We start from the raw sequence: 14,947 nt of genomic DNA on the forward strand, positions 1-14,947 counted from the left end.
ATGTATCTGAAGAACAAGGAAGTGGGAAGACAAAGGGCATTTCTAATTGGTGAAACTATTAGGCAAGACATGGATGGGGAAAATGGGAGGCATGTCTAGTAAGTAGTTTAGTTTTGCTCAGGTGCAAGAAGGGTGATCAGTGGGTGTTAACAGGTAGCAACACAGGCTGGCAACACTTAATGACCATGGGTGCCCCGGCTCATTCAATCTTCAAGCCTTAGCCATTTCTCTTGGCAGCTGAGTCATCAGGAAGAACATGGTGGCTTCAGACAGAAAGAGAAAAGAGTAGCATAGGGAGAAGATGTACTCTGGGCAGATTGAATTGTAGATACTGGTGGGAAGTAACTGGTCAGGGGATGAAAATGCAAGACTGGTCTCCAGATTGAGGACAGAGCGGGAGACCGACAGATCGAAGAGGTGTGGGCGGGATGTGACAGTAGAAGCTATAGAACTATTCAGGAGAAAGCAGAGAGAAAAAGGAGATGAGAGAGGAGGGAAAGGGGTTACAGTTATTAGAAGGGCCCTCAGTACCCCTCCATCACCTAGCACCAAAGTCTTCAAAGACCTGAGTGATGAACAGTAACAGAATCACAAACAGATTTAAAAGTCCTTTCATCCTTCTAAGTATCCCTCCTCTAACACATGACACTAAAATGGTTTTTAGTGACATCTTTAAAAAACACAAAATTTAACTGGCTTGCTTTCTACTTGCATGCCTGGTGTTAAGCTTGGAGATTCCCACATACTCTCTGCCAAATGCGTAGTGCATTCTCTTCACATCCAGGACTGAACGCCCTAAGTGTTTCACTAAAGAAACAGCACTTTTACCTTTGTTCAAGTTGTTTAATGGTAGCAGCCATCTGATTAGTCTTCTCTTCCAAGCGACTGTTTAGTTCACTTTTCTGTTTTACTCCTAAGTCTGAACTCTGTTATGGAAAAGAATTATGAGTGATGTTTATGTTTCCATATAACATAAAATCCTGAAACAAATCACACATACCTTTTGAACCTAATGGTAAGCGGGAACTAGAGAAATAGAAATGCTCATGTATTTGCATATCAGTTAATTACCAAGTGTAGAAAAAGCAAGAAGCAACATTTAAGATTAGTATTGTTATATGCAGTTTTGTCTCAAAAATCAACATTGGAAAGTACATCAATTTATCTATATAACTCAGTTGGCAAGTTAGGCTGGAGAGTAGAAATTATTTTATAGGATAAAAAAGACCCTCTTGCCCAGTTACAATGTAAAAAGTGGCCATGACTTTCCAGAACAGCAATACAGGATCCTAGGATAGACCGATTCCTAAAGTGGTTTATTGGTAGCTAGCCTCAAAATGAGATGTGACCCTTTCTTCTTCTATTTAAAGTGTGATTCTAGAGAAGAAGAGGGGCAGAGGGAAGCCCTGGGATTTTAGAGCGCCAGTGAGCCTACCTGCAACTTAAAGGCAAGTTCATGCTTAAGAGCCCTGAGATCATCCAGCTGCTGCCGCAGAGACACCAGGGCATCCTGCTTCTCACAGACATCCTTCTCCAGCATCTTCATAGCCAGTTCCATCTCCTGTCTCATGCTGATCTGGATTTCCAGTTCTTTTTCAACATCCTGCCCCGAAAGGAAAACAAATTACTTATTCTCTCTTTCCTCAACTAAGTGCAAACCACAAAATTCCACAGGACAAGGTAGACCAAAACTCTCAGGTATAAAGTCTGGCAAAACAGCTATAAGCTATCATTCAATACAGAGACATTAACAAAAAGAATAATAATTAGGATAATTACAGTACCATTTACTCAATAATTTACAAATCTGAAAAACTCCGTAGGCCAAACATAGTGCTATCTAATATGTCTAAAATACTTGAGTCACTTCATTAGATATTAAAACAGACAATTGATGTCACATCTTATTATAGAAATATATATTAAGTGTTACAGCAGCCAGCACAAAATGAAGCAGTTGGAATTCTCTTCATTTGGAGGCTACTGACATTTTCAAGAGCCCAAGGAACCCAAAAGATACTTTGGGTCCCCAAGGTAACATCTCAGTTACAGGGAATGGTCCATATGGCTAACTGAGTTTTTAAAAAAATTTTTATTTCATATTGGAGTATAGTTGATTAACAGTGTTGTGTTGGTTTCAGGTGTACAGCAAAGTGATTCAGTTATACGTATACACGTTATCCTTTTTCAAATTCTTCTCCCATTTAGGTTATTACAGAATATTGAGCAGTGTTCCCTGTACTATACAGTAGGTCCATGTTGGTTATCTATTTTAAATATAGCGGCTAACTGAATTTTTCTATTCATTTATCATGAGATGTATTTTTGTTTCAACCATTATTACTGCAACATTATTTGGATGATCAGGGGTACAAAGACCTGAGGTTCTTCTGCATCCATGCTGTGCCCAGGGCACATTCAGAACCTTGCCTACTTGCTTGGTTTCTTTCTCTTTTAATGAACATTTATCTTAATGTGGTACGAGAATGTGGAAAATTTTATGTAAAATTTTTTCACTTGCCACTTAACTGAGGCACTCTTCTGTACGTGGTTAGCATGACAGAAGACAAATCAGACTGCTTCTTAAAATGCTGACATACATTATTTCTAGGACCTTACTTATGGAAAGTATTTTGAGATCAAATCCACAAACACATAGAAGGAAAACGATAAATATTTCAAGGATGTTAAATAACAGTGTTAAAGTAACATTATAAAATAACCTGAAATTCTGTTCTATACACTGTTTGTTATAACAAACTACAAATCAGATCACCCCTTATTTTTAGGCTTCTCCCTGCTGTCAGAGACATTATTGGAGGGGGATTATTTGGTCATCATACTATCTAAATTACAGGAAGAGTTAATGTACTAATACCACGGGTGTATTTAATATACTAATATTTGGATAAAATCTATTATAGGAGTATTAGTCCTTATTACACATTCTTTTATATATATATATATATATATTCTTTTTTTAATTTCTAAAAATATCTTAGGACTAATACTGATGTACATTTTTCTGTTTATGTATAAGAACAAGAATAAATTCAGAAATAACAACTAAAAATAAAAGCGTACAATTCTAAATTAATGATTCTTAAGGAGAAGAGGAGCTGCCCAATCCAAGGAGACATATCTTTGCCGGGGTGAGGAGGGGAGATAGCATAGTTTAAAAATGTAGGTTCTGCAACTAAGCCCGTGCGCCACAACTACTGAAGCCCATGCACCTAGAGCCTGAGCACCGCCACGAAGAGTAGCCCCTGCTCGCAGCAACTAGAGAAAGCCCACGCACAGCAATGAAGACCCAACACAGCCAAAAATAAATAATTAATTAATTAAGAAAAGAAAAAAGTAGGTTCTATATACCTAATGTTTTTGCAACACAAACTATAAAAGCAAAAATAAGTTAAAAATTAAAATTCCATTGGCTGTTGAGAATGCTCAGAAAAAGGACTGAGGAAGCACTGTAGGGAATATGGGTTAAAAGAATGAGAAACTATTTCATAGGATCCATAAAATTTGCTAGAACACTACTGATATTCCTTGATCTGTGAGGTAAAACCCCTAGGTAGGGGTTTTAATGTGTTCCTGAACTATTAGGACCTAAGCAAAGTTTACCAGTCGTAGTTGTGTCTCCTCCTTTAAGTGCTTCCTTGCTTCACTCAGTGCTTGCCCTTCTGAAGTTCTGTCTGGCTTAGGGCCCTTGAAAAGATAAATAAAATAGTACATATTTAAGGATTTAAAGAATTTATACAGTTTGTGGACACTAGCACTGCTATTTAGTAAGGGAAATGATCATACCTAAACATGTATGATAATGAACGAAGACAACAAAGAAACTGAAGAAGTTTAGTAAGTATTCTTAAGCCAAATTGGGAATTTCTTTCCATTTTGTTTAAAGTCCTAAGATAGTTTACCAAACCAAGTGGTAGAAGTCTTAAAAAATCAGCCTCTGAAAACAAAATAGCATTTACTGTAAACTATAAATTGGGCCAAACGTTCAAACAGGAATGTAGTCCTACTCCAGAGATCTCACATCTGGTGTCTCCACCCATACAGAGAGATCAGAGCTAAACATGAGTAGCTCATCAGAAAATGCTGAGTAGTCACAGTTGTTTTTACAAAGTCCATGCATTAAAGGCAAACATATTACTCATGTCGGTCTCCACTCAGAGCCTAGGTGCTTACTCTTGAAGAACAATATTAATAACTGGATTTCTGGATTCCTAGGTCACAGCAGGTTAGAAGCATTAGGATAAGTAGGGAGACCTTTCTAGAGAGAGTAATGCTAACAGCAGTAAGAAGCAATAGATGCCAGTGAAATAAAAGGCAGAAAAAACCACCCACAGTAATCTGGGACTATTTAAGCTCAGAAGCTAGAAGCTCTATCAACTTCAATAGCCGACCCCCACCAAAGTAGCACCGTTGTAACTCAGTACAGAATTGCCAATGTTGATAATTATGATATTCAGTCATCATAAAGGGCTAAATGTGTTCAATTACATCCTCCACTTAAGAAAGCTTAGAACTGTACAATATACAAAAGGTTTGCAAAATATCTGTTTAGACATATATAAAACGTTTGGTATTGGGTTGGCCATAAAGGTCGTTTGGGCTTTTCCATAAGATGTTATGGAACCAACCCTATACTTTAAGGGATTGAGTTATCTAGAAAATTCATTTATATGGTAACTCTTTCCCAGTGATATCAGATAAACACTTTTTACAAAACAATAACATGGTCTAAAAATAATGGTATATTTAATGTAGTAGAACACTTAAATATAGTACAAATCATTAGTATGTAAAAACAAGACGTCGAATTAGACTGTTTATTGAAGTCTCTAAACAGATGTGGGTGGCGGTGAAGCCAAGCAGTGTCTGTAGGAGAAGGGACATAGCCCCTCCCATAACCTTTGCCATTCACTCAATTGTGCCTGGAGCCTCAGTGAAAACGGTGCACTTAACATATGCAAATGCTCACAGCTACCAAGTGGTCCTCTGGAGGCAGCCCCCCCCCCACCATGACACATGACATGCTCTCTGGGAATATTTCATAAATTCAGTAAGATTAACCTTCCGATTAGATTCCAATATGTAGGAGCTTTCCTCTTTAACTCGTTCCATATCTTCTTGCAGGGTAATAATCCTGTTGTTTGCAACTGCAAGCTGTTGATAAAATTTTAAAAATAATCGTTATCTTTCTTTCACTAAACACAGGATAAGATAATTCATGATCTGGAAAGAAAGCTATCTATAGCCCCATAAAAATGTTCTTATAGGGAATTTAGGAGAAATGTCTTTAAAGATAAAAATAAAAAATATCTCCTATTACTGCTTTTAGTGTAAACATTTTTTCAGTACCACAATGTTATCTTACAATTATTTACCTCAAGGGTCTCCTCATGGATAACTTGTAATTATATTTAGTTATAAAATCTATTTCTGGACTTCCCTGCTGGCACAGTGGTTGAGAATCCACCTGCCAATGCAGAGGACATGGGTTCGAGCCCTGGTCCAGGAAGAGACCACATGCTGCGGAGCAACTAAGCCTGTGCGCCACAACTACTAAGCCTGCGCTCTAGAGCCCACGAGCCACAATTACTGAAGCCCACTTGCCTAGAGCCCGTGCTCCACAACAAGAGAAGCCACTGCAATGAGAAGCCCATGCACCACAACGAAGAGTAGCCACAACTGGAGAAAGCCCGTGCACAGCAATGAACACCCATCGCAGCCAAAAAAAAATTTTAAAAACCTATTTCTTTTTTTTTTAACATCTTTATTGGAGTATAATTGCTTTACAATGGTGTGTTAGTTTCTGCTTTAAAACAAAGTGAATCAGCTATACATATAAATATATCCCCATATCTCCTCCTTCTTGCGTCTTCCTCCCCGCTCCCTATGCCACCGCTCTAGGTGGTCACAAAGCACCGAGTTGATCTCCCTGTGCTACGCAGCGGCTTCCCACTAGCCATCTATTTTATATTTCGTAGTGTATATAAGTCCATGTCACTCTCTCACTTCCTCCCAGCTTACCCTTCCCCCTCCCTGTGTCCTCAAGTCCATTCTCTACGACTGCGTCTTTATTCCTGTCCTGCCCCTAGGTTCTTCAGAACCTTTCTTCTTTTTGATTCCATATATATCTGTTAGCATGCGGTATTTATTTTTCTCTTTCTGACTTACTTCACTCTGTATGACAGTCTCTAGGTCCAGCTACCTCACTACAAATAACTCAATTTCATTTCTTTTTATGGCTGAGTAATATTCCATTGTATATACAGGCCACATCTTCTTTATGCATTCATCTGTCGATGGACACTTAGGTTGCTTCCATATCCTGGCTATTGTAAATAGAGCTGCAATGAACATTGTGGTACATGACTCTTTCTGAATTATGGTTTTCTCAGGGTATATGCCCAGGAGTGGGATTGCTGGGTTGTATAGTAGTTCTAATTTCAGTTTTTTAAGGAACCTCCATACTGTTCTCCATAATGGCTGTATCAACTTACATTCCCACCAACAGTGCAAGAGGGTTCCCTTTTCTCCACACCCTCTCTAGCCTTTATTCTTTGTAGATTTTTTGAGGATGGCGATTCTGACTGGTGTGAGGGGGATACCTCCTTGTAGTTTTGATATTCCTTTCTCTAATGATTAGTGATGTTGAGCATCTTTTCATGGGTTTGTTGGCAATCTGTATATCTTCTTTGGAGAAATGTCTACCTAGGTCTTCTGCCCATTTTTGGATTCGGTTGCTTGTTTTTTTAGATATTGAGCTGCATGACCTGCTTGTATATTTTGGAGATTGATCCTTTGCCAGTTGCTTCATTTGCAAATATTTTCTCCCATTCTGAGGGCTGTCTTCTCATCTCGTTTATGGTTTCCTTTGCTGTGCAAAAACTTTTAAGTTTCATTAGGTCCCATTTGTTTATTTTTGTTTTTATTTCCATTTCTCTAGGAGGTGGGTCAAAATGGATCTTACTGTGATGTATGTCACAGAGTGTTCTGCCTATGTATTCCTCTAAGAGTTTGATAGATTTATAGTCTGTCTGGCCTTACATTTAGGTCTTTAATCCATTTTGAGTTTAGTTTTGTGTGTGGTGTTAGGGAGTGTTCTAATTTCATTCTTTTACATGTAGCTGTCCAGTTTTCCCAGCACCACTTATTGAAGAGGCTGTCTTTTCTCCATTGTATATTCTTACCTCCTTTATCAAAAGTAAGGTGACCATATGTGGGTGGGTTTATCTCTGGGCTTTCTCTCCAGTTCCATTGATCTATATTTCCATTTTTGTGCCAGTACCATACCGTCTTGATTACTGTAGCACTGTCGTATAGTCTGAAGTCCGGGAGCCTGATTCCTCCAGCTCCGTTTTTCTATCTCAAGGTTGCTTTGGCTATTCAGGGTATTTTATGTTTCCATACAAATTGTGAAATTTTTTGTTCTAGTTCTGTGAAAAATGCCATTGGTAGTTTGATAGGGATTGCATTGAATCTGTAGATTGCTTTGGGTTGTATAGTCATTTTCACAATGTTGACTCTTCCAATCCAAGAACATGGTATATCTCTCCATCTGTTTGGATCATCTTTAATTTCTTTCATCAGTGTCTTATAGTTTTCTGCATACAGGTCTTTTGTCTCCTTAAGTAGGTTTATTCCTAGGTATTTTATTCTTTTTGTTGCAGTGGTAAATGGGAGTGTTTCTTTAATTTCTCTTTCAGATTTTTCATCATTAGTGTATAGGAATGCAAGAGATTTCTGTGCATTAATTTTGTATCCCTCTACTTTACCAAATTCATTGATTAGCTCTAGTAGTTTTCTGGTAGCATAATCTTTTGGATTCTCTATGTATAGTGTCATGTCATCTGCAAACAGTGACAGCTTTACTTCTTCTTTTCTGATTTGGATTCCTTTTATTTTTCTTCTCTGATTGCTGTGGCTAAAACTTCCAAAACTATGTTGAATAATAGTGGTGAGAGTGGACAACCTTGTCTTGTTCCTGATCTTAGAGGAAATGGTTTCAGTTTTTCACCACTGAGAATGATGTTGGCTGTGGGTTTGTCATATACGGCCTTTATTATGTTGAGGTAAGTTAGTTCCCTCTATGCCTACTTTCTGGAGGGTTTTTGTCATAAATTGGTGTTGAATTTTGTTGAAAGCTTTTTCTGCATCTATTGAGATGATCATATGGGTTTTATCCTTCAATTTGTTAATATGGTTTATCACATTGATTGATTTGCGTATACTGCAGAATCCTTGCATTCCTGGGAAAAACCCCACTTGATCATGGTGTATGATCCTTTTAATGTGCTCTTGGATTCTGTTTGCTAGTATTTTGTTGAACATAGATGTTTGTTCATCAGTGATATTGGCCTGTAGTTTTCTTTCTTTGTGACATCTTTGCCTGGTTTTGGTATCAGGGTGATGGTGGCCTTGTAGAATGAGTTTGGGAGTGTTCCAACCTCTGCTATATTTTGGAAGATTTTGAGAAGGATAGCTGTTAGCTCTTCTCTAAATGTTTGATAGAATTCGGCTGTGAAGCCATCTGTTCCTGGGCTTTTGTTTGGTGGAAGATTTTTAATCACAGTCTCAATTTCAGTGCTTGTTGACTGGTCTGTTTATATTTTCTATTTCGTCCTGGTTCAGTCTTTGAAGGTTGTGCTTTTCTAAGAATTTGTGCACTTCTTCCAGGTTGTCCATTTTATTGGCATATAGTTGCCTGTAGTAATCTCTCATGATCCTTTGTATTTCTGCGGTGTCAGTTGTTACTTCTCCTTTTTCATTTCTAATTCTATTGATTTGAGTCTTCTCCCTTTTTTTCTTGATGAGTCTGGCTAATGGTTTATCAATTTTGTTTATCTTCTCAAAGAAGCAGCTTTTAGTTTTATTGATCTTTGCTACTGTTTCCTTCATTTCTTTTTCATTTATTTCTGATCTGATCTTTATGATTTCTTTCCTTCTGCTAACTTTGGGGTTTGTTTTTTCTTCTTTCTCTAACTGATTTAGGTGTAAGGTTAGGTTGTTTATTTGAGACGTTTCTTGTTTCTTGAGGTAGGACTGTATTGCTATAAACTTCCCTCCTAGAAATGCTTTTGCTGCATCCCATAGGTTTGGGGTCATCTTGTTTTCATTGTCATTTGTTTCTAGGTATTTTTTATTTCCTCTTTGATTTCTTCAATGATCTCTTGTTTATTAAGTAGTATATTGTTTAGCCTCCATGTGTTTGTATTTTTTACAGATTTTTTCCTGTAATTTATATCCAGCTTCATAGCATTGTGGTTGGAAAAGATACTTGATAGAATTTCAATTTTCTTAAATTTAAATTTACCAAGGCTTGATTTGTGACCCAAGATATGATCTATCCTGGAGAATGTTTCATGAGCACTTGAGAAGAACGTGTATTCTGTTGTTTTTGGGTGGAATGTCCTACAAATATCAATTAAGGCCATCTTGTTTAATGTACCATTTAAAGCTTGCATTTCCTTATTTATTTTCATTTTGGATGATCTGTCCATTGGTGAAAGCGGGGTGTTCAAGTCCCCTACTATGACTGTGACTGTTACTGTTGATTTCCCCCTTTATGGCTGATAGCATTTGTCTTATATATTGAGGTCCTCCTATTTTGGGTGCATAAATATTTACAATTGTTATATCTTCTTCTTGGATCAATCCCTTGATCATTATGTAGTGTGCTTGTCTCTTGTAATAGTCTTTATTTTAAAGTCTATTTTCTCTGACATGAGAATTGCTACCCCAGCTTTCTTTTGATTTCCATTTGCATGGAATATCTTTTTCCATCCCCTCACTTTCAGTCTGTATGTGTCCCTAGGCCTGACGTGGGTTTCCTGTAGACACGACATATACGGATCTTGTTTTTGTATCCATTCAGCCAGTCTGTCTTTTGGTGGGAGCATTTAATCCATTTACATTTAAGGTAATTATTGATATGTATGTTCCTATTACCATTTTCTTAATTATTTGGGGTTTGCTATTGTAGGTCTTTTCCTTCTCTTGTGTTTCCTGCCTAGAGAAGTTCCTTTAGCATTTGTTGTAAAGCTGGTTTGGTGGTGCTGAATTCTCTTAGCTTTTGCTTGTCTGTAAAGATTTTAATTTCTCCGCTGAATCTGAATGAGATCCTTGCTGGGTAGAGTAATCTTGTTTGTAGGTTCTTCCCTTTCATCACTTTAAATATGTCTTGCTACTCCCTTCTGGCTTGCAGAGTTTCTGCTGAAAGATCAGCTGTTAACCTTATGGGGATTCCCCTGTATGTTATTTGTTGTTTTTCCCTTGCTGCTTTTAATATTTGTTCTTTGTATTTAATTTTTGATAGTTTGATTAATATGTGTCTTGGCATGTTTCTCCTTGGATTTATCCTGTATGGGACTCTCTGCGCTTCCTAAACTTATTTCCTTTCCCATATTAGGGAAGTTTTCAACTATAATCTCTTCACATATTATCTTCTTCTCTTCTTCTTCTGGGACCCGTGTAATTCAAATGTTGGTGCGTTTAATGTTGTCCCGGAGGTCTCTAAGACTGTCCTCAATTCTTTTCATTCTTTTTTCTTTATTCTGTTCTGCAGTAGTTATTTCCACTATTTTATCTTCCAGGTCACTTATCGGTTCTTCTGCCTCAGTTATTCTACTTTTGATTCTTTCTAGAGAATTTTAAATTTCACTTATTGTGCTGTTCATCATTGTTTGTTTGCTCTTTAGTTCTTCTAGGTCCTTGTTAAACGTTTCTTGTATTTTCTTCATTCTATTTCCAAGATTTTGGATCACCTTTACTATCATTACTGTGAGTTCTTTTTCAGGTAGCATGCCTATTTTCTCTGCATTTATTTCGTCTGGTGGGTTTTTTCCTTGTTCCTTCATCTGCTGTGTGTTTCTCTGTCTTCTTATTTTGCTTAACTTACTGTGTTTGGGGTCTCCTTTTCGCAGGCTGCAGGTTCGTACTTCCCATTGTTTTTGGTGTCTGCCCCCAGTGGGTGAGGTTGGTTCAGTGGGTTGTGTAGGTTTCCTGGTGAAGGGGACTGGTGCCTGTGTTCTGGTGGATGAGGCTGGATCTTGTCTTTCTGGTGGGCAGGACCATGTCTGGTGGTGTGTTTTGGGGTGTCTGTTACCTTACTATGATTTTAGGCAGCCTCTCTGCTAATGGTGAGGTTGTGTTCCTGTCTTGCTAGTTGTTTGGCTTAGGGTGTCCAGCACTGTAGCTTGCTGGTTGTTGAGTGGAGCTGGGTCTTAGCGTTGAGATGGAGATCTCTGGGAGAGCTTTCGCCGTTTGATATTACATGAAGCTGGGAGGTCTCTGGTGGATAATGTCCTGAACTTGGCTCTCCTGCCTCAGAGGCACAGGCCTGACACCTGGCCGGAGCACCAAGACCCTGTCAGCCACACGGGTTTTGGTAAGTCTGAGGTCTTCTGCCAGCATTCGGTAGGTGTTCTGTAGGAGTTGTTCCACATATAGATGTATTTCTGATGTATTTGTGGGGAGGGAGGTGATCTCCACATCTTACTCCTCCACCATCTTGAAGGTCTCCTGAAAAAACCTATTTCTAAAATGTATAAGAGGTCACCTCATGCCTTGGGACCCATCTTACAAACCCTCCATAAAACCTTTAACAGATAATTTTTTTTTAAATGTTCAACTTTCTTTTTAAAGATTTATTATTTATTTATGTATTTAGTTTATTGTAGGCTGCGTTGGGTCTTACTTGTGGCATGCGGGATCTTTCATTGTGGCGTGCGGGCTCTTTGTTGTAGTGTGTGGGTTTCTCTTCTTTAGTTGTGGCACCCAGTCTCCAGAGTGTGTGGGCTCTGTAGTTTCTGCGGCACGTGGGCACTAGTTGAGGCACGCGGGCTTAGCTGTCCCACGGCATGTGGGATCTTAGATCCCTGGTCAGGGATCAAACCCGCATTCCCTGCATTGTAAGGTGGGTTTTTTACCACTGGACCACCAGGGAAGTCCCTATATATAATTTTTAAGAGAGTAAGAAATGAATTCCAAAGTTCTCACTCTAAAAGATGCCATTAAGCATTAAAGAGATTTTTCTTTTCAGCACCTACAAAGACAAGGTAGTGTTATTGGCAGTGTATCTCTAGGGGAAATGTTTATAACCCTATTCCACTGGAGGGAAGAGTATGGTGGAAACGCTCTCCTCTGCACCTACCGAGCTCAGTTCCCACAGAGAGTGGGAAGGTGCCTGAAGGAGGCTAGGAAAAGAACTGAGCAGACTCCTCTCAGCCAGGCTAGTCTCCCTTTTCGTCATCTCTGCTTGGTTCCTGTTCCACTATGTAAGTACAGAGGAGCCAGGCTCAGGCAAGCTTTCTAGAGGCAGGTATGGCAGCCCATTTCTCTCTCTGCTCTGTGGGCCTAAAATGCGTAAAGAAGTAACTCTGGGCAGACGGGTCTGCTCTCTAGATCCAAGCGCACCTCGGACTGCTTCTTCCAAGGTCTCATCATCAGAGAAAATATTACAAGTGACGACTGCAGATCCAAGTGTACTTTCTAAGTCAGCTTTACCAACATAAAGTGGATGTTTATTTACCTTCATCTGCTCAGTTCTTCTCATTTTGTCATATTGGTTCAGAACTCAGGAGGGGAAAAGAGGTCTTTTTTGTTTTGTTTTGTTTTTTACTGGTCCCTTTAAATCCAAAATAGATGGAAATGAGAGAGGGCAGAACTTATTAGCCTTGTCTGCTCTTTATAAAGTCCACACACAGTGCTTTCCTATCTCTAAAAGTTCAAAGCTTTAAGAAAATAAATCTTACTGAGATAAATAAGTAAACGAATAAATTAATATTGTTGGTAAGATACGTTTAGGCCAAGAACACAAGTCCTGTGACTGAGGGAATAAAATTTATATTTACTGAGTGCTTATGATGTGTCAGGCACTAGTCTAGCCCCTTATGCATTAAATCATTTAATTTGTACAAAAATCTTCATCTTCTTCTTCTTCTTATCCCCATTTTACAGATAAGTAAACCAAAGAACAGGAGCTCAAGTAACTGGCCCAGGATCAGAAAGCTAGCAAGCGCCAGACCTGGGACACAAATTCAAGTCTAGCTCTGGAGAGCAGGCTTAATTAATATGCCACACTGCCTCAATATAACAGCAGCAGAATCACAGTAGAAAACTGCTCTGCAGAATGTTTCCAAAGCCTTGTGGGATAAAATTCTAAGGGTCATATCAATAAATTAAAGTTTTAATATAATTTAAGAATCTACATCCAAAAATAAAGCCCCCAGAACTGAGTAATATGGAAGGTGTTTTAAAGTCATAACAATGAACAATGATTTTTTCCTTCTGAAAAAAATCTGATTAGATAGCGTTTCCTGACTAGTGCTTTAACTTGCTTATTATAGACCAAAATTTTTTTCTGAAGTATAGATGATTTACAATATTATATTAGTTTCAGGTGTACAACATAGTGATTCAATATTTTTATAGATTATACTTTATATATATAAAATCTATATATAAAATATGTAGATTATATACTTTTATATATTATAACCTTAAAGTTATTATAAAATATTGGCTATATTCCCTATACTATACAATATATTCTTGTAGCTTATTTATTTTATACATAATAATTTGTACCTCTTAATCCCCTACCCCTAACTTGCCCCTCCCCACTGTTAACCACTAGTTTGTTCTCTATATCTGTGAGTCTGTTTCTGTTTTGTTTTATATTCATGTGTTTGTTTCATTTTTTAGATTCCACATTTAAATAAGATACAGTATTTGTCTTTCTCTCTCAGATTTATTTCACTAAGCACAATACCCTCCAGGTCCATCTATGTTGTTGTACTTAACCAAATTTTTCTCACTGTATGTAATAGGATAGTTATAATTTGAAAAAGAGAAGATAAAGTCTTTGCCACCTAAAAAATTTTATTTAAGGTTTCTCATAGAAACGTCTAATGCTACTGAAGAAAAAAATATGTTGCTTAGCCTTTGGTAAGTAGGGGGAAAAAAATTAATCAGAAGTAAAATATGAGGTTATTTTTCCATTCTAATTTTAGGGACTTTTCTAAGAGTTTTCACATGTATATTCTTACTTGATCTTCAGGGTAATTGTGAGCTAAAAGGGGAAACACTCTAATTTGCCAGTTAGGGAACTGGGCCTCTTGGAGGTCAAATGACTTACTTGCTCAGGAGCACATGACATGTAAACTGCTACACCAAGCACTCTTCTAACTGATTTTACTTGCATTACTTCATTACTCCTTTCAACAACCCCATGTGCTAGGTATGGAGTTATTATTATAGATAAAGAAATGGAGGCAATGAAAGAGTAAATAATAGGGTCATATTTGTTATTTCATTGTCAACTGCAACCACATCTTTGCTAGGCTAACATCCCCACAGTTTACTGCTAGTTCATTATTAGTACTGGTCTCCTGACCCGTGTTCTTTATGTCATCTACCCCATCACCCCAAGGAGAAAATAAAACCCTTGAAGGCAGGAACTTGCCAATCTGGCACACATAAATCAATGCCTGGCAGATATAAATCTTTGTCTAGCTCTGGCACATACGTAGTACCCAAACTGTTTGATGAATGAATAAATGATGAATATCACGCTACCTGCTAAACATTAACTCTAGGCTAGCCCAGACAAAACAGTCACAAAAGAAAGCAAAATATTTGATCAGCCCAGGTTCTATGACTTCATATTCCAACTGGATAACTGAGACCCCTCAGATAAGCCAGCTGGCCATTCCTGGTCAGAACAAGGAGTCCTATAGTAGATATTATCTGAAAAGTCAAGTCCTTTATTTCCAGGTTCCAGAGAAATTATTTTCCACTAATACACTCTACTAAATTCTATAAGTCAATCAAGAAACTTCCAAAACACTTACCTCCTCTGTCAGTTTAGTGTTGGATTTTTCTAATGCATCCACTTTTGCCTGAAGGTTGTTTACAGTAGCACTATCAAGAG

The 14,947-nt window shown here is 38.0% G+C and overlaps 1 protein-coding gene across 10 annotated transcripts in view; it reads right to left on the minus strand.

The window, feature by feature from the left end:
- RUFY3 (RUN and FYVE domain containing 3) overlaps positions 1 to 14,947 on the minus strand; it is an 85,207-nt gene that overhangs the window by 13,118 nt on the left and 57,142 nt on the right. For 9 of the 10 annotated variants that reach the window (XR_009540300.1, XR_009540299.1, XM_060148058.1 and 6 more), the window contains exons 8-12: positions 14,868 to 14,937; positions 5,083 to 5,175; positions 3,625 to 3,708; positions 1,436 to 1,603; positions 829 to 926 (exon numbers count right to left, since the gene is read on the minus strand). Coding sequence is in view for 8 of the 10 variants with exons in the window: in XM_060148058.1 (XP_060004041.1) it covers positions 829 to 926; positions 1,436 to 1,603; positions 3,625 to 3,708; positions 5,083 to 5,175; positions 14,868 to 14,937 (513 nt within the window). In the remaining 2 variants the exon portion in view is untranslated. The remainder of the gene's footprint in view (positions 1 to 828; positions 927 to 1,435; positions 1,604 to 3,624; positions 3,709 to 5,082; positions 5,176 to 14,867; positions 14,938 to 14,947) is intronic. The other variant, XM_060148057.1, reaches the window with a different exon arrangement.

This window comes from Lagenorhynchus albirostris, chromosome 4, assembly GCF_949774975.1.
Source record: "Lagenorhynchus albirostris chromosome 4, mLagAlb1.1, whole genome shotgun sequence".
In the NCBI taxonomy this organism is placed as follows: domain Eukaryota; kingdom Metazoa; phylum Chordata; class Mammalia; order Artiodactyla; family Delphinidae; genus Lagenorhynchus; species Lagenorhynchus albirostris.